Source organism: Sinohyriopsis cumingii, chromosome 9 (genome assembly GCF_028554795.1).
Source record: "Sinohyriopsis cumingii isolate HCF-2022 chromosome 9, ASM2855479v2, whole genome shotgun sequence".
NCBI classification, from domain to species: domain Eukaryota; kingdom Metazoa; phylum Mollusca; class Bivalvia; order Unionida; family Unionidae; genus Sinohyriopsis; species Sinohyriopsis cumingii.
This window is the reverse complement of record NC_142969.1, coordinates 12,392,931-12,412,623: the sequence shown is the minus strand read 5'-3', so window position 1 is coordinate 12,412,623 and position 19,693 is coordinate 12,392,931. Positions and strand designations below refer to the sequence as shown.

The 19,693-nt window shown below is 33.3% G+C and overlaps 1 protein-coding gene across 1 annotated transcript in view; it reads left to right on the top strand.

The window, feature by feature from the left end:
* Nucleotides 1-19,693, top strand: part of LOC149791276 (uncharacterized) — a 114,107-nt gene that overhangs the window by 83,643 nt on the left and 10,771 nt on the right. The window contains exons 34-42 of the mRNA XM_089969787.1: nucleotides 1,379-1,432; nucleotides 3,180-3,233; nucleotides 4,250-4,357; nucleotides 4,762-4,815; nucleotides 6,670-6,741; nucleotides 9,103-9,138; nucleotides 11,768-11,812; nucleotides 17,132-17,197; nucleotides 18,995-19,015. Of these exons, the coding sequence (XP_089825913.1) occupies nucleotides 1,379-1,432; nucleotides 3,180-3,233; nucleotides 4,250-4,357; nucleotides 4,762-4,815; nucleotides 6,670-6,741; nucleotides 9,103-9,138; nucleotides 11,768-11,812; nucleotides 17,132-17,197; nucleotides 18,995-19,015 (510 nt within the window). The remainder of the gene's footprint in view (nucleotides 1-1,378; nucleotides 1,433-3,179; nucleotides 3,234-4,249; nucleotides 4,358-4,761; nucleotides 4,816-6,669; nucleotides 6,742-9,102; nucleotides 9,139-11,767; nucleotides 11,813-17,131; nucleotides 17,198-18,994; nucleotides 19,016-19,693) is intronic.

The window sequence follows — 19,693 nt, the reverse complement described above, 5'->3', positions numbered from 1 at the left end:
TCTGCGGCATGATGCCCCATTGTTACACATCACTATAAACTGTCACACTGGAGACATTATAGCCATAAGACTGAATTTTTTTAAAGCTATGTTAAAAATCTAAATCACACACCTTTACAAATCAATATTAGTTCATTTCCTATATCTAGCTTCGACCTTTCTTCTAGGAAACTATACTCCCCTTCTTTTAGTGAATCATTGGGAACATTTCATACTGGAATTTGTTTTATCTCCATTATGTTTGATAATGCAACACATCTTGCCCAACCTTCACCTTTCTCCACGTTGTCTTACCATACTGGGTAGAATTATCTGTTTTTCAGACACAGAGACCCATAGTCAACCAGTACCATTATAAGTATAATTTTTCTAAGTTTTTGCTGGATTGGTGGGTTTTCAAAATCCAAATTGATCATTAATGAGACCAATTGTGGTACAATTTCTCTCCATAAATTTCATTTGTACTGAACAAAATCTTATAAAACCAAAGGCAATTGAAGTTGATAACTGCTAATTGTGATATACAAGATCCTCCAGGACCTGAAATAAGGTTCAACACCTTTATCTATCTGTTTATCTATCCATCTGTCTTTCTGTATGTCTGTATTTACCTCTATCTGTTTATCTATCCACCTGTCTTTCTGTATGTCTGTATTTACCTCTATCTGTTTATCTATCCACCTGTCTTTCTGTATGTCTGTATTTACCTCTCTCTATCTGTTTATCTATCCGTCTTTCTGTATGTCTGTATTTACCTCTCTCTATCTGTTTATCTATCCGTTTTTCTGTATGTCTGTATTTACCTCTCTCTATCTGTTTATCTACCCATCTGTTTTTCTGTATGTCTGTATTTACCTCTCTCTATCTGTTTATCTATCCATCTGTTTTTCTGTATGTCTTTATTTACCTCTCTTTATCTGTTTATCTATCCATCTGTTTTTCTGTATGTCTGTATTTACCTCTCTCTATCTGTTTATCTATCCATCTGTTTTTCTGTATGTCTGTATTTACCTCTCTCTATCTGTTTATCTATCCATCTGTCTTTCTGTATATATGTACTTACCTCTATATCTGTTTAACTATCCCAATCTGATGTAAATCAGAAGCTGTTGCTGAGTACAAATATTTTTGTCCAATTCGTGACGAAGATCAATTTACAAAAATATATACTTTAACATACCTGTCATATAAAACAGACGATCAAAGAATGTTATCAAATATACCCTATATATATATATATATATATATATATATATATATATATATATATATATATATATATATATATATATATATATATATATATATATATATGTATGTATGTATGTATGTATGTATGTATGTATGTATGTATGTTCTCTTTCATTCATTTTCACAGGGGCCTCCTGGGCCAGAAGGACAGCGTGGAGAAGCAGGAGAAAAAGGAGACAGGGTAATTTTTCTTTTTTTAATTTTTAAAAATGGAATATGCAGACCTTTATGTGTACTGAATAAATATATTTCCTGTTAAGAAATTTTTACACAGTTAAAGCTGTATTATAATACAATTTGATGAAAAAAATATGACATGAATGCAAAGTACAAGCGTGTCAAGCAGCTACAGGTCATGGAACAGAAGATTGTGGTCTTTTAAGACAGGTTGTTTTCAGAGTTCTAGATTGTGGTCTTTTAAGACAGGTTGTTTTCAGAGTTCTAGATTGTGGTATTTTAAGACAGGTTGTTTTCAGAGTTCTAGATTGTGGTCAGTATTGCAAACTGATAAAGAGTTCTCAGCTGTAGGTTTTCCACAGTATTGCAAACTGATAAAGAGTTCACAGCTGGATGTTTTTCACTATAGCAAATTGAAAGAGTTCACAGCTGGAGGTTTTTTTACAGTATTGCAAACTGATAAAGAGTTTACAGCTGGAGGTTTTTCACAGTATTGCAGACTGAAAGAGTTCATAGCTGGATGTTTTTTAACTGTATTGCCAACTGATAAGAGTTCACAGCAGGAGGTTTTTCACTATTGCAAACTGACAAGAGTTCACAGCAGGAGGTTGTTGTACTGTATTGTAAACTAATAAAAGTTTACAGCAGGAGTTTTTTTACTGTATTGAAATAAATAAGAGTTCACAGCTAGAGGTTTTTCACTGTATAGCAAACCTAATGATCACAGCAGGAGGTTTTGAATATAACTGATAATCTTCACAGCAGGAGGTTTTGGCTGTATAACAAATGGACACTATTTACAGCAGAAAACAGAATGTGTTGATACCAGTCAGTATTTGGGTGATTTAAACTGACAATGTAACAATGGACAAGCTACTGTTTTAATTACAGACTGCACAAGCTCTGTTGTGCATGTCCCTGAACATACACAGCATATTTTGTGTCCTTTGTTCCCTGGTTTGCTTAAGCATTCACTGACTATTGGTAACTGACACTTTGCTATTGGTAACTGACACTGACTATTGCTACCTGACACTGACTATTGGTAACTGACACTGACTATTGGTAACCGACACTGACTATTGGTAACCAACACTGACTATTGGTAACTGACACTGACTATTGGTAACCAACACTGACTATTGGAAACTGACTCTGACTGTTGGTAACTGACACTGACTATTGGTAACTGATACTGACTATTGGTATTACTGACACTGACTATTGGTCACTGACATTGACTGTTGCTAACTGACTCTGACTACTGGTAACTGACACAGCGTAACATATAAAGCAAGATTTAACTAACAGCTTGTAAAAAAATTCATGTTCCAGCAGTTACAGTGAGGATTTCTAAAGATTTTTAAATGGCCAGAATTTTGACAAAGTTGACTTCTCTATATAACATATCAGAGGATGTTCTGAGGAACATCTTTTCCCATAGTTCACGATGCATATACCATTTTCCTAAAGTTAAACTTTTGTACTGTACAGTGGTGAGGCTCCCAACTGGTACATTTAATAATGATGTGTATCAAATATTAACACCACATTATTGACACAAATATTTCTGTCATATTGATGGAAACAAGTGTACCAATTATATATATATATCTCTGTGTGTGGATTTTTAGTTCTCTTTTATCAGAATATTTATATTTATTACATTTATGTAGAAAATTTTCCTTCCCCCTCCCTTTACATTTAATATAATCATCATTTCCTTACACAATATTTCCCATTTGTTTCAGGGAGACAGGGGTGAATCAGGAGCTCCTGGTGCTGAGGGCAAGCCTGGACCAGCTGTAAGTTAAACTTTTACTTAACTCTTCATTTACCAACACAACAGTGTATCAAAGAGATTTCATGAGGAAATTTTTTCTTTAAACATGCTACCAAGTATAGAGAAAACAAAATTTTTACATCTCTTCTTGATAGATACATAGTGTTCGAGAATGTTGTCCATTACAAGATCTTTAAAGCTCAAAATCTTGTTTTTATTACATTTGATTAAGTAAGGCACTTTTCAGCAGTTGCCTCAGGACTAAATAACCTACTTCAGTTGTGGTGCTTTGAAACACTGAAACCAAACCAAACCATTCTTTTCAGTATTATGTTTTTTGCATGTATTAAATTAATTTATAGTTGCAAATGCTTTGGACCCAGATTTAACAAGGAGATCATAATTTAAAAAAATTGTTCCATTTTCATTAAAAAAGATATGTTAAACATGGACAAATGTTTAATCTGGACAGGTCTGAGTTTAAGTTTGAGCTTGTTTTTTGTGTCCGCTAATCACAGGGACTTCACATTTGTAATGCCAATTTTGATTGAATGAAAGAGAAAACTTTCTTGTAATGTCAGCAAGAAAATTATACTTTGAAAATCCATCTTTGAGTAAAAGAAAAACTTTGTAAAGCCACTTTTGATTGGCTTAAAGAAACAACTAAGTCTCAGACTCTAGCTAATAATTATATTATCACCAAGCCTGCTTTATACATTGCTGTGTCTGTTTTCAGTGTCTAGGAAGCTAGATTAACTTTAGATTTTAATGAACTGGTGTAGACCCTGATTTGTGGTGTATTATGTAATGAAAGGTCAAACTCCATGCTGCTCCCCTCAGTAGGATGTGCATTACACATGCAAGTTAGTACAATAAATTTCTTTACAAAGGCAAAGGATAATTTACATAGTAATCCTTGTGACCTCCTCAAAGCAGGAAGTAATATATGAAATATATGGACATATATGTTGGACATTTTCTGTGGAAATATTTGCAGTCACTGTTTTCAATGTGTGCACTTCTTTTTTTTCCTTTTAGGGTGCCCCTGGTCCAGCAGGCAGTGCTGGAGAACCTGGTGCTTTTGGAGCTAAGGGAGACAAGGGATGGTCAGGACTACCAGGACCCCAGGGACTACAAGGACCTCAGGTAAGGAATAATTAATGCAATTAAAGCAGTCTTAGCAAACAACAGCAACTCAAAAAGGACAGATGCTTCTCATGGACACCTGTACATAAAGGACACATGCTTGTAAAGGACACATGTTGGTAAATTACACATTTATGTGTGTGTGTGTGTGTGTGTTTGTGTTTGTGTGTGTGTGCTGTTTTCTTTCTTTTTTTTGATAGGTCTCAATACTAATAACATGCTTGGAAAAATGTAATGAATGAAATTTAATCATGAGAATTCCATCCGTTATTCATGGATATTTCATAGTTTTTGTTTCTTAACAATTTAATTGTAATGTGTTGAAGACTGTATTATCATGTACATATAAAACTTCAACACTCATGTCATGAGAGCTGTATTATTTGATACCATTTCATTTCCAGGGACCTCCAGGAGAAACTGGTTTCCAAGGACCACCAGGACCACCTGGACTTGGAGTAAGCTACATGACGTTGAAATAAATATGTGTAAATTTTGGAATGCCAGTGACATAAAAATTAGTTAATTAGTAATTGTCAGGATGCCAGTGTTGCTGGTTTGGAAATCACCTGGATGATTCCTGTCCATTCCTGTGTACCATGTATATCCAGCTGAGTAATAAATGGTATTCCAGAAGTGGACAAAAGCAGGCTTTTGATTGGTCAGAATACTTCTGAGTTAGATTTGGAGCTGAGTAATATTTTAAGGGGGTGGGGCAGATCCAACATTACTTAACAGCCCAGAAGATCAGATTCTGTGTTGTTGATATTACTTCATGGTAGCTCAGCGGTTAAACCCAGGAACTAGAATTACACAGGGATATACTCTGCCTTACCAAATTCTGTCGTGCCTCTGGGGCTTCCAGGCACTTAACAGATTATCTTACAGTACTTGATTTGTACACCACACTGCATCTTGATTTATTTATTGACAGAGTTTATACATGTATTTGTACATTTATAAAAGCTATGAAAATGTAATGATGTAAATTATTTTGATTTTATATGCTAATTATACAGCAAAATTGTGATGAAACTGAAACCTTTCAGGTGATTCAATAAGTCTCCTCATGGATCAAGAATATACCTTTTTTTGTAAACCACTTGTTACAGTGTACATTCTGTCTTGTTACAGTGTATATTCTATCTTGTTACAGTGTATATTCTATCTTGTTACAGTGTATATTTTATCTTCTTCAATTGTTAACAGTGTGATGATCCTTTTGTTTTAATATTTTTTTCCACCTCATCGATTTTTCCCCCTTTTAAAATGAACAAATAAGATTTGGTGATAATTTTTTTTATATTTGCTTTCATGTACTGAATGGATTTGACCTCTGTTGATGGATTTTAAAGTGACTTTGAAAATTTTATTTTGGAATAAAAATGAAACAATCATCACATCTTTCACTACAAAATTTTTTACGTTTTCAAACATCTTCCATAGGTAATGAAGAGATGGGTACATAGCCTGAAGGAATACATATACCCTGTTTTTCCTTTAATGTTGCTGTGATCTCGGGTGCTAAAGCTGTGACTCAAACCTCATTTGCAATTGATAGGGAGTCCGAAACGGAATCGTAATTGGCCTAGAATATTAATTCCCATGTAATTCTAGTCCTAGTTAAGGTGCCGGAGTGGTATCCAAAAGCATGTGAGCTTGATTCCCATCACTGATCTTTTGGGGTTGACCAGTGAAATTTGTTCCTTCCAAAAGAATCTTTTTATAACGGGAAAGTTGACATAAAATATATAATCACCTGGATGTAAATTTGTAATTCATTATGTAAACACTTGGATGTAAGCTGATACTTAATAATATTATACAAAGCACTATATTAAAGTTTATAAATAGATTCCACTGTGAAATTTAAAAAAGAATTTTGTTATAAGGAGGAAAATGAACATGGATGATGTAATTCCTCAAATGTAAATTAGTACTTCAGGCTGTTTGCTAAATCTGAGTTTGTTATGAACGGGTTCTGTTGTATTATTATCAATTATCCAGACCTCCTTGTATCTTAGGCAAAGTCCAAGATGTTTTAATAATTGACATTGCAGTGGATTGGAAGAATTTTAGTCTATTCTCTAAGTTTGTGTATGATTTATTGTAAGTAACAAAACAGCTACTTAAATCCATCAGTTTAAGAAAAAAACTGTAAATGTGCCACAGACAAAATATCTGTGTTGGAAGTTAGTAATATTGCTGTTATTATTATTATTGTTGTTCTTGTTCTTGTTACTGATGATGATGTGATCATAATCATCATCATCATTATTATTATTATTATTATTATTATTATTATCCCCTAGGGAGCACCAGGTGCCAGAGGACCACCAGGGAATCCTGGAGAACCAGGACCAGCCGGAGCCCCTGGACCTGTCGTAAGTGGTCTCATAGTTGTCTTTCAGACACGGGAATCTTCCAGACAAATCTGAAATTTTTGGATTCATAATTAAAGTCTTGTCAATCATAACAGATAATTTATAGTTTGTCTAGACAATGGAGAGTTCATTTTTTTGTTATCAATAAAATAATTAATCAAATGAACTATTTTTGAAACCAAAGTCACAAATGGTACTGAAAATGTAGAAATAAACTCTCATACAGATAATGGAAGAATAACACTTAAGCATTTCCATTTTTGTAAATATAATGCTTACCAAATAGCTTAAAAAGATATAATTTATTATGTTATGACATCACTGATATAACATATTTTTACCTTAGAGATACAAATTTTAAAAGACTGGCCTTAAATGATGTGCTTGAAATTTCTTTTTCATAATAAATAATGAAAACAATAAAAGTATTTATTGATTTTATTAATTTCAATGACAGTCCAATGCAAGAAAATGATAATGGAAAGTGTCAGAGATATTTGGAAATCTTTAGTGACTTTCAACCTGACATAAATCAGCCATGCTGCTTTTAGTTGGCGTAAAACAAAGTGATTTCAGTACTTGTGTCATGTTGAAAAACAATGTGATTTCAGCAATTGTGTCGTATTGAAAAAATTTACTCACTGTCATAGCCATTTCTTGGTGAATTTAATTAAGAGTGTCTGTGATCATCAGTCTGTGTACATCTGATCAATTTGTAAATGCTCATTCTGTTGCTATTGTATGGGCAATTAGTGATGGTACCTTTTCCCATGCTTTTCAATGTAAAGACCATTAATTGGGATTCATACTCAACTAAGATTAGCCCTAGAAAATACGCATCAACCTGTAACTTTTTGGCAAGTTTTGATTGCTTGGTTCCTTAGCAATGTATAAATACCAATATTGGGTTGTTTGGTTCCTTATCCACATATAAATACCAAATTTTGGTTTGCTTGGTTCCTTATATATTTATAAATACAACTATTTCTTTGTTTGCTCCCTTAGCTATGTATAAATTCCAGTTTTGGTTTGCTTGGTCCCTTAGCTATGTATAACCAATTTTGGTTTGCTTGATCTATTAGCTTTGTATAAATACCAACTGTGGATTTTTTGGTTCCTTAGCTATGTATAAATATACCTGGTTCTTTAGTTATGTATGAATACTAATTTTGGATTGCTTGGTCCCTTAACTATGTGTAAATACCAATTTTGGATTGCTTTGTCCCTTAGCTTTGTGAAAATTCCAGTTTTAGATTGCTTGGTCCCTTAGCTTTGTCTAAATACCAGTTTTAGATTGCTTGGTCCCTTAGCTATGTCTAAGTACCAGTTTTGATTGCTTGGTTCCTTAGCTTTGTACAAACACCAACCTTAGATTGCTTGGTCCCTTTGCTATGATAAAACTGCTTGGTTCTTTAGTTATGTATGAATACCAATTTTTAATTACTTGGTCCCTTTGCTATGTCTAAATAACAATTTTAGATTGCTTCATCCCTTAGAATTGTGTAAATACGTTTTAGGTTCCTTGGACCCGTAGCAACGTACAAACACCGACTTTGGATTGCTTGGCCCCTTTGCTATGTACAAAACTGCTTGGTTCTTTAGTTATATATGAATACCAATTTTTAATTGCTTGTTTCTTTTGCTTATGTAATATAAATACCACATTTTTACAAAATTAAATACCACAATTTTGAGAAGTGATCATTTTTTGATGTCAGCATAGAAATGCATTTTCATTCAAATAAAATGAATACTGAATTAGACAAATATAACACTTTTAAGACCAAGGCAGTTTTCTGCCTTCCAGATAATTGTAACTGTATAACTTCTTAGTAACTTTTCAAGAGTATTTACTGGTTGTACAGTAAGATACAATCCTGCTTTAGAAATCTGTCCCTAAATTATTTTACAATTGTTAGAAATTTTTTATCTGCAATGTGCAAATGGAGACATTCATTCTGTTTTGTATTTGAAATGCCTTTGTATTGATAAACCCTATGTAAATATCTTTCAGTTAATTTACATCATACAGATGAGGGTACTTACACAAGGCATTAATGCATTCTTAGAAAAAAATATACATGATTAATTTGATTTATGGGATTAAAGTTGATTATATAAAGTGTAATAAAATAAAATTGTTTTAAACTGTAAAAATCTTAATTTTTCTAATTTTTCAACTCTTATTCTATTTTATATTTTTCCATCATACAGAATCAAAGAATACAACATTTGATTAAAATTGAGTATGTAAAAGGCAGTAAAAAAAAGGTCTGTGAAATTTTAAAAAAAATTTAAAAAAGTAGACTTTCGGTTTTTAGCATTTCTTAAATTTATTGTAATTTTATTTTTTCAATTCAGGGACAAAGAGGACCCCAAGGACAAGATGGCCAGGCAGTAAGTGAGATTTTATTGTCAATCATACCCTCATCACTATAATCCAGAGTCCCTTGATTCTGCCACTTCATCTAAGGCAGTCAGTAACTGTGAATCCTGGGCTAAATGTCTGCCAACATAGTAAAAATTTAACATATATGGTTATTTCCATTGCCATTCTGGTGTTCATGCAGTAAGACCTGGAAAAGGGCATATACACTGTTTGTAAAGACCAGGTTAGTAGGAAATGAGACATAGCAGTCACTTTTCCAACAGTGTTGGTGTCAGCATCAACAGTTTGATAATGTTTTGCTTATAGTTTTTCACTTGCAAATGTTTCCTAACTTCCTTAATGGACTTCTTCATACGTTGATGGGAATCATTATAAAACTAAACTTGTAAAATTTCTACAACATGCTTGCTTGCTTCTATGACCTTGGAGTCAAGGTCACAGTGACAGAGACTTTATGTTAGGGTTTTGATTAACATTTTTTCATTTGCTTATATTATGTTAGCCCTTTGATTGCCTTTCTTCATACTTGGGATGAATTATTATAAGGTTAAAACAGTTCTATAACACTTGCATTTGCCCCTTTGACCCTGGAGTCAGGTCACATTGGGAGAAAATATATGTTATAGTATGCCTAAGTTTTTTCATTTGCTTGTATTTCCTAAACCTCTTATTGATTTTCTTCATCTTTGAAGCTAATATGAAGCTGGGTCAATTAATTAACCTTTTGAAATTGGGGTCAAGGGCACAGTCATAACAGTTTGCAAGTCAGTTTTCGTTAAAGTATATTGTTTTCTTTGGTCATATTTTCACCAGCCTTTTTTTGATTTTTTTTCAAACATTGGATGAATCTCTTTGAAGCAAAGAAGACTCATTCTGCAAAATGATTGCTCACCCTTGTGACATTGGGAGCAAGGTCAAACTTTTTACAGTAGTGATTTGATCATGGACTTGATAAGCAGGCCCTAGCTGCCTTGTGCTTAAAATTAGTGAAGATTATGTATTAAAAAAATTAACAAATATTTCATTTATTAAGAGTAAAAATAAAGATAAAATTTAAGTATCTAAGTTTATGACTTGGTTTTGACAGCATATAACATAAAGATACTTCATCAAAGGTAGAAGAGAAAGTAAAAAGAATGACTGTAGCAACACTAGGTTCAGTAAATAGGTTAATTGTTTATTTCACAATTAGGACACAATAGATGTTAAAACAGGAGTTATTGTCTTAGACCATGACTTTTTTGTACATAAATATATGCTTTTATTTTTGCAACATTAATACAGGAGAGCCCATAAGATATTTTCTGCATATACTTGTTTTCTGAACAAGCTTATTTTACACTTAAAATCTGTATTGTCTGATGCACTTGTTTTCTGTATATACTTATTTTCCATATATACTTTTTCCAGATAGATATTTGCCAAATGCACTTATTTTCTGTATGGACTTATTTTTCATAGTTATTTTCTGCATACCCTTTTTTCTGCATACTTATTTTCCATAATACTTATATTTTGCATATTTTTTTTCCATATATCTATTTTCCATATACACTTATTTTCTGTATACATTTATTTTCTGTTTACATTTATTTTGTGTATTAATTGATTTTCTGCATACTTGCTTTCCATATTCACTTATTAACTGTATACACTTATTTCACACATACACTTATTGTCTGTATATACTTATTTTCCATAATACACTTATTTTCCATATACACTTATTTTCTGCATACTTATTTTCCATATACACTTTTTCTGCAGACTTATTTTTCATATACACTTATTTTCCATGCACATTTTTTTTCCATATGTATTTTATTTTATTTACACTTTTTTTTGCATGTTCTTTTTTCATCCCATTTTTACAATATTTAATCTCAGTGGGAAAAATTGTTTTATTTTTCTGTCCTTTGAGAGTAGAGATCTGTGTTTCTGGTTACCTATTTCCTACTTTGGTTTTCCAGCAGGTTTTGCCATCATAAATCCTACAGGAATCATGTTCCTTGATTAGTTTTAATCCAATCCATGAAGAAATCAAGGATAACAGTGTGATATTCTAACACAAATCAATTTTAGTCTCCATGTAATGTACAGGGAGTCAAAAACAGCTATTGCCAAGATAAGAAACATCTGAAGACCTATTGGTATGCTTTTCCTTTCATGGGAGATCAAGAAACTGATTCATATTAAACACTATACATAGTTGTGCAGCTGTCGGGTGTTGAAGCTGTCAAGTGACTGAAATTTCTCTTGCTGTCAGTGTAGAAACTCAGGCTATACTGTAGTACTTGATCAGCATGTTACAATAACCATTTTTGCCAGTCTTTTAAGATAGATTCAAAATAAAAACTGCATCAGGGCCATCTAATTTAATGGATAAATACCCATTTTCACTGTCTGCAAATGCTCAGTATAAATGCAATTTAAAAAATGCAACCACTGCAACAAGAACAATGGTAGATACAGAAATAAACCCTATAGTGGCATTTCCTAAAACCATTTTTATGTTGCCTATAATTTGGGAAGTGTTATGTTTTTTCTTGTGTTGACAGCATTGGTATGGACTATACGATGGTGCTGTCCTTACGTTTCATACAATAAAAGTAAAGAAATATAAATTTTGTATTTCAGGGCAACCCAGGATCACCAGGACCAGCTGGACCTCCAGGTCGACCAGTAAGTCTTTTAATCTCCTTTTTCTTTGCAAATATTCACTGTAATTTGATTCTTGCTAAAATTACATGATAAGTGTATCATAATATTGAATATTCTGGCAGAATAGTTCCAAAGGTTATGAATATCCTGGCAGAATGGTTCCAAAGGTTAAGTGGATTGTAACAACCAATATTCTGGCAGAATGGCTCCAAAGGTTATGAATATCCTGGCAGAATGGTTCCAAAGGTTATGAATATCCTGGCTAAATGGTTCTAATGTTTGTGACTAAGGTAAGATATCAGTAGCAATTGCACTATGAATGGCAAACTGATGAGTGGTAAGATGGATTACTTTACTATGAATGGCAAATTGATGAGTGGTAAGATGGATTACTTTACTATGAATGGCAAATTGATGAGTGGTAAGATGGATTACTTTACTATGAATGGCAAATTGATGAGTGGTAAGATGGATTACTTTACTATGAATGGCAAATTGATGAGTGGTAAGATGGATTACTTTACTATGAATGGCAAATTGATGAGTGGTAAGATGGATTACTTTACTACAAATGGCAAACTGATGAGTGGTAAGATGGATTATTTTACTATGAATGGCAAACTGATGAGTGGTAAGATGGATTACTTTACTATGAATGGCAAACTGATGAGTGGTAAGATGGATTATTTTACTATGAATGGCAAATTGATGAGTGGTAAGATGGATTACTTTACTATGAATGGCAAATTGATGAGTGGTAAGATGGATTACTTTACTATGAATGGCAAATTGATGAGTGGTAAGATGGATTACTTTACTATGAATGGCAAACTGATGAGTGGTAAGATGGATTACTTTACTATGAATGGCAAACTGATGAGTGGTAAGATGGATTATTTTACTATGAATGGCAAATTGATGAGTGGTAAGATGGATTATTTTACTATGAATGGCAAATTGATGAGTGGTAAGATGGATTACTTTACTATGAATGGCAAATTGATGAGTGGTAAGATGGATTACTTTACTATGAATGGCAAATTGATGAGTGGTAAGATGGATTACTTTACTATGAATGGCAAATTGATGAGTGGTTAGATGGATTACTTTACTATGAATGGCAAATTGATGAGTGGTAAGATGGATTACTTTACTATGAATGGCAAATTGATGAGTGGCAAGATGGATTACTTTACTATGAATGGCAAATTGATGAGTGATAAGATGGATTACTTTACTATGAATGGCAAATTGATGAGTGGTAAGATGGATTACTTTACTATGAATGGCAAATTGATGAGTGGTAAGATGGATTACTTTACTATGAATGGCAAACTGATGAGTGGTAAGATGGATTACTTTACTATGAATGGCAAACTGATGAGTGGTAAGATGGATTACTTTACTATGAATGGCAAATTGATGAGTGGTAAGATGGATTACTTTACTATGAATGGCAAATTGATGAGTGGTAAGATGGATTACTTTACTATGAATGGCAAATTGATTAGTGGTAAGATGGATTACTTTACTATGAATGGCTAATTGATGAGTGGTAAGATGGATTGCTTTACTATGAATGGCAAATTGATGAGTGGTAAGATGGATTACTTTACTATCAATGGCAAACTGATGAGTGGTAAGATGGATTACTTTACTATCAATGGCAAACTGATGAGTGGTAAGATGGATTATTTTACTATCAATGGCAAACTGATGAGTGGTAAGATGGATTACTTTACTATGAATGGCAAATTGATCAGTGGTAAGATGGATTACTTTACTATGAATGGCTAATTGATGAGTGGTAAGATGGATTACTTTACTATGAATGGCAAATTGATGAGTGGTAAGATGGATTGCTTTACTATGAATGGCAAATTGATGAGTGGTAAGATGGATTGCTTTACTATGAATGGCAAATTGATGAGTGGTAAGATGGATTACTTTACTATGAATGGCAAACTGATGAGTGGTAAGATGGATTACTTTACTATGAATGGCTAATTGATGAGTGGTAAGATGGATTACTTTACTATGAATGGCAAATTGATGAGTGGTAAGATGGATTACTTTACTATGAATGGCAAATTGATGAGTGGTAAGATGGATTACTTTACTACAAATGGCAAATTGATGAGTGGTAAGATGGATTACTTTACTATGAATGGCAAATTGATGAGTGGTAAGATTGGTTACTTTAATTGAAACTCTCTGATATCTGTTTTGCCATAAAGTAAATTTGAAATTCTCAAGGTCAAAAGGGAGTTTTTTTTACATTTATGTAATGTGACAAGATTTCATTTGTCTTTGTGAAAAAAAGCATAACATGCAAAAAATGCTCATTACTTCTCATTAGACACTATAAAAACCATTACCTCAGGAAATTTACTATTTTGCCTGTCAGTAATTTGCTAAACTTTTCAGGAATAAAAGATCTGCTCAAATGTAAAATTGCTAAAATATTGTAATCTATGGTAATTATTTTAGCCTCTGTTTGTTATAATACTGAAAGGCAAAATGAATGCATACTGAATGGTAAAAGTAATGCCTTCTGTAAGGCAAATGTATGCCTAATGAAAGTCAAAAGTATAGTTTTGCAGGCAATAATTGGTCTCTTCATTGGTTCCAACAAAGTTGAAATTATCAATATCTGAAGGGTGAAAATATGGGGTAATATGTTTGATCAAGTACATGAGAATAATCGTCTGTATTGTGGAATAAAGTTCATCAGTTCTGCGATTCCTCATGGGAGACAGAAAAGTTTTCACATTTAAAAGTCAATCAGCAGTACAGTTCTTTAGGAAAGTCATAAAGGCGTACCATTTCAAAGTTAAACAAAGTTACTGTGGTTCTTCATGGGAGTCAAAAAAGAAGTACCAATTCAAGGGGCATAAGTACTGTGACTCCTCAAGAGAGACATATAGGTGTACCATTTAAAAGTTCATTAGTACTAGAATTCCACAAAGGAGCCATAACAGTATACTATTTAAATGTTCATCAGTAATGTGGTTTCTTATGGGAGCCATAAAGGTGTACATTTCCAAGTCCATCAGTGACGTAGTTCCCCATGGGAACCATAAAGGTGTACATTTCCAAGTCAATCAGTAATGTGGCTCCTTATGGAAGCCATAAAGGTGTACATTTCCAAGTCCATCAGTAATGTGGTTTCTTATGGGAGCCATAAAGGTATACATTTCAGAGTACATCAGTAATGTGGCTCCTTATGGGAACCATACAGGTGTACATTCCGAGTCCATCAGTAATGTGGCTCCTTATGGGAACCATAAAGGTGTACATTTCCAAGTCCATCAGTAATGTGGCTCCTTATGGGAGCCATAAAGGTGTACATTTCCAAGTCCATCAGTAATGTGGCTCCTTATGGGAGCCATAAAGGTGCACCATCTTATGAGTCTGCATTATTAAAATGACCTAGGTTCAATATCAAAGAAATCAACATTCCAAAAATGGGATCAATTACCAAACCCTTCATGCTTTAATGAGTTGTATTTATTAACTCTAATTGTAACTTTCAGGGGTTTGCTTCATAAGGTAGCACTGTTTATACTAATGGGACTCTAACTGTAACTTTCAAGGGTTTGCTTCATAAGGTAGCACAGCATATACTAATGGGACTCTAATTTGTAACTTTCAGGGGTTTGCTTCATAAAGTAGCACTGTTTATACTAATGGGACTCTAATTTGTAACTTTCAGGGATTTGCTTCATAAGGTAGCACTGTTTATACTAATGGGACTCTAATTTGTAACTTTCAGGGGTTTGCTTCATAAGGTAGCACAGCATATACTAATGGGACTCTAATTTGTAACTTTCAGGGGTTTGCTTCATAAGATAGCACTGTTTATACCAATGGGACTCTAATTTGTAACTTTCAGGGGTTTGCTTCGTAAGGTAGCACTGTTTATACTAATGGGACTCTAATTTGTAACTTTCAGGGGTTTGCTTCATAAGGTAGCACTGTTTATACTAATGGGACTCTAATTGTAACTTTCAGGGGTTTGCTTCATAAGGTAGCACTGCATATACTAATGGGACTCTAATTGTAACTTTCAGGGGTTTGCTTCATAAGGTAGCACTGTTTATACTAATGGGACTCTAATTGTAACTTTCAGGGGTTTGCTTCATAAGGTAGCACTGATTATACTAATGGGACTCTAATTGCAACTTTCAGGGGTTTGCTTCATAAGTTAGCAATGTTTATACTAATGGGACTCTAATTTGTAACTTTCAGGGGTTTGCTTCATAAGGTAGCACTGTATATACTAATGGGACTCTAATTTGTAACTTTCAGGGGTTTGATTCATAAGATAGCACTGTTTATACTAATGGGACTCTAATTTGTAACTTTCAGGGGTTTGCTTCATAAGGTAGCACTGTTTATACTAATGGGACTCTAATTGTAACTTTCAGGGGTTTGCTTCATAAGGTAGCACTGTTTATACTAATGGGACTCTAATTGTAACTTTCAGGGGTTTGCTTCATAAGGTAGCACTGTTTATACTAATGGGACTCTAATTGTAACTTTCAGGGGTTCGCTTCATACGGTAGCACTGATTATACTAATGGGACTCTAATTGCAACTTTCAAGGGTTTGCTTCATAAGTTAGCAATGTTTATACTAATGGGACTCTAATTTGTAACTTTCAGGGATTTGCTTGATAAGGTAGCACTGTATATACTAATGGAACTCTAATTTGTAACTTTCATGCTCCAATTGTAACTTTCAGGGGTTTGCTTCATACAGTAGCGCTGTTTATACTAATGGGACTCTAATTTGTAACTTTCAGGGGTTTGCTTCATAAGGTAGCACAGTATATACTAATGGGACTCTAATTTGTAACTTTCAGGGGTTTGCTTTATAAGATAGCACTATTTATACCAATGGGACTCTAATTTGTAACTTTCAGGGGTTTGCTTCATAAGGTAGCACTGTTTATACTAATGGGACTCTAATTGTAACTTCCAGGGGTTTGCTTCATAAGGTAGCACTGCATATACTAATGGGACTCTAATTGTAACTTTCAGGGGTTTGCTTCATAAGGCAGCACTGTTTATACTAATGGGACTCTAATTGTAACTTTCAGGGGTTTGCTTCATAAGGTAGCACTGTTTATACTAATAGGACTCTAACTGTAACTTTCAGGGGTTTGCTTCATAAGGTAGCACTGTATATACTAATGGGACTCTAACTGTAACTTTCAGGGGTTTGCTTCATAAGGTAGCACTGTTTATACTAATGGGACTCTAATTGTAACTTTCAGGGGTTTGCTTTATAAGGTAGCACTGTTTATACTAATGGGACTCTAATTGTATCTTTCAGGGGTTTGCTCCAATCTATCAAGGACCTCAATATCCCTCAAGCTTTAAGGCCGAAGATCCATACATGGTATGTAGAGATAATTATTTTTTCCATCCTTCATAGCTTAATGAGTATTCTTCTCACTCATGTCAGTGTATTTGTGTATGTGACATGAATCATTTTATGCAGTTCTTTAAACATTCAGCAAAAGTTGGTGAAGTTCTTTGGGTGATACAAGCAAGAATTGATTAGATTTCGGACCTTTTGATTCATGATATATATGTTGGTATTGTCATGAATTACTGAGATAATATGCAATGTTTCTCAAATGTATATTTATGTCTCAAGGAGAAAATGTATGAACTTTCATATATTAACACATTTCTTTGTCCATAGGAATCACAGAGCACAGGATAATTGGATGGAATTAATCAAATTTGTGGGTCTCTGCTGTATCCCATGGTTCATTGCCCTGACCTTTCCAAAGTTAGGCCAAGATTATCACATGACCAAAACAAAGGCATATGCCTTAGGATACAATAGAATGAGACAGAGTTTACCTATGTCTAAGGAAAGGCCTGTCTGTCAGAATTATGGGTGCTCACTTATTCAATGCCAAATTGTGTTATCATATAAACACTGCCTAGCAATAATTCAGTTGTTGTTAAATATTATCATTGAATTTAAACATTATTATTAAAAATCTAAGAGGATTATGATAATATGAAAGAACAAGCCATTGTTGAATCAGGTGAAAATGACATCAAAGAATCTTCAATCCATGTGAAAGATGACATGGTTACTCTGTGCCATGCCATACTGTGCATGAAGGATACAGACATATTTTTCCTGGAAGTGTTAAGCTGCTATCAATATAATGAGATATGTTTATAATGTCTTTTATATCAACAAAACTAATTACTGATTGCAGTTTGTTGACATGATTATGTAGATCTGATGATACAATTATGAAGGCTGCTATATGTGAGAAAATATGTGTAATAGAATATAGACATGTCAGTAATACAACATAGACATATCAGAAATACAATGTAGACATGTCAGTAATACAACAGATGTACTAATTTTTCATAATGTCTGCATAAGCATATGAACAACTTGCAATCCATAACTGATTTTGTTGATGTGAAAGGCATCGTCTTTATGATGTACGCAGTAAAAATGTCAAGTTAATGTCGATGATGGTTTAATACTTGCCTACTTTCCATTTTCAATTATTTGAGTATTGCAATTATGAATAATATGCATACAATTTGTAGAAGGAATGCCTTGCCTTGGCAGGAAGATACAGTTATCTTCTCATAACATATATAGAGTTATCTTCTCATAATACATAAGTAATGTACTGCTTTCTTTTATAAAATGCAGGGTTCAAGCATTCTTGATAGACAGGTGAACAGGGTGGATTTGAATCCACTAATGTTTTCTTGATACAGTATTTATGATGAATATGAATTTTATAATGACATGAAATTCATACCTGCCAACCTCCCAGTTAGTGTTGGAGTAGTTCCTGCATTTTAGTACCTATCACTTCATGTTTTGATTACCTTTGAAATTCCCAGTCCCACTATTTTCATACCTATCAGTTTAAAAAATCTTGTACTTTGTGTTAAAGAGTTTTATCATTAATTATTGATCTGAATTTTTTCACTTTCAGAAATATGAAAACTGATTCAATTGATGAATAAAAAATTCAACAGAACATGGCCACGGGCCACCCATGAGATCTGTGTATTATAAGATTTCCTTACATCTATGTTATTACTTGATTCCATCAGATCTTAGTATTATAAGTTGATTTTCATTTTAACCATATTGCCATTATACATGTTTCATCCCGTTTTTATTTTATTTTTACAGTATGGAGACCAGCCTGAACTTGTAAGTTAAATTTTCACTCAGAATTGAATGGTACAGTAAAATGCTGATTATTCAGATCAATTAGCAGGATTTCTGATAATGCACACATGTGCATCCCTGATGCAGTAAAATTAAAAATGATGCATTAAAACCCCGTCCTAAGAGACCTGTTGGATGCATAAAAAGTTGCTGGCCAAAGTCAATTTCCAGCTTATGGAAAAGGTTATGGTTTCCCGAATAAGCAGCACCTAGTGTCTTCAAAATGCAGTATGGTTACCTACTAGGATAGAGGTCTAGGAAATGCTTAATCAAACATATTTGGATTAAAATTTTTATCTGGGAATTGAAAAATTAAACAGGAGTCCCCTATACAAACTCTTATTTTGAAACACTACATCACTATTTACAGTACAATACATGTATTATGCACATGGCTTTTTCTAAAAATAGACTTATTATAATCGGCCAATCAGTGGTTAGAATTGAGGCCATGCTCATTAATTATACATTGTGTTCATTCTGAGTGTAGCTGAATAAGTTGTGCATGTGACCTCAAAATCAAGGATTCAAATTAAACTGGAAAATTCACCCCACAAAAATAAATATTGCTAAAACACAAATAGAATGTATATAAAAAAATGCTAGTCCTTGTATGATCTATATTCCATTATCATTAAATATATGTTACTAAATAATTCA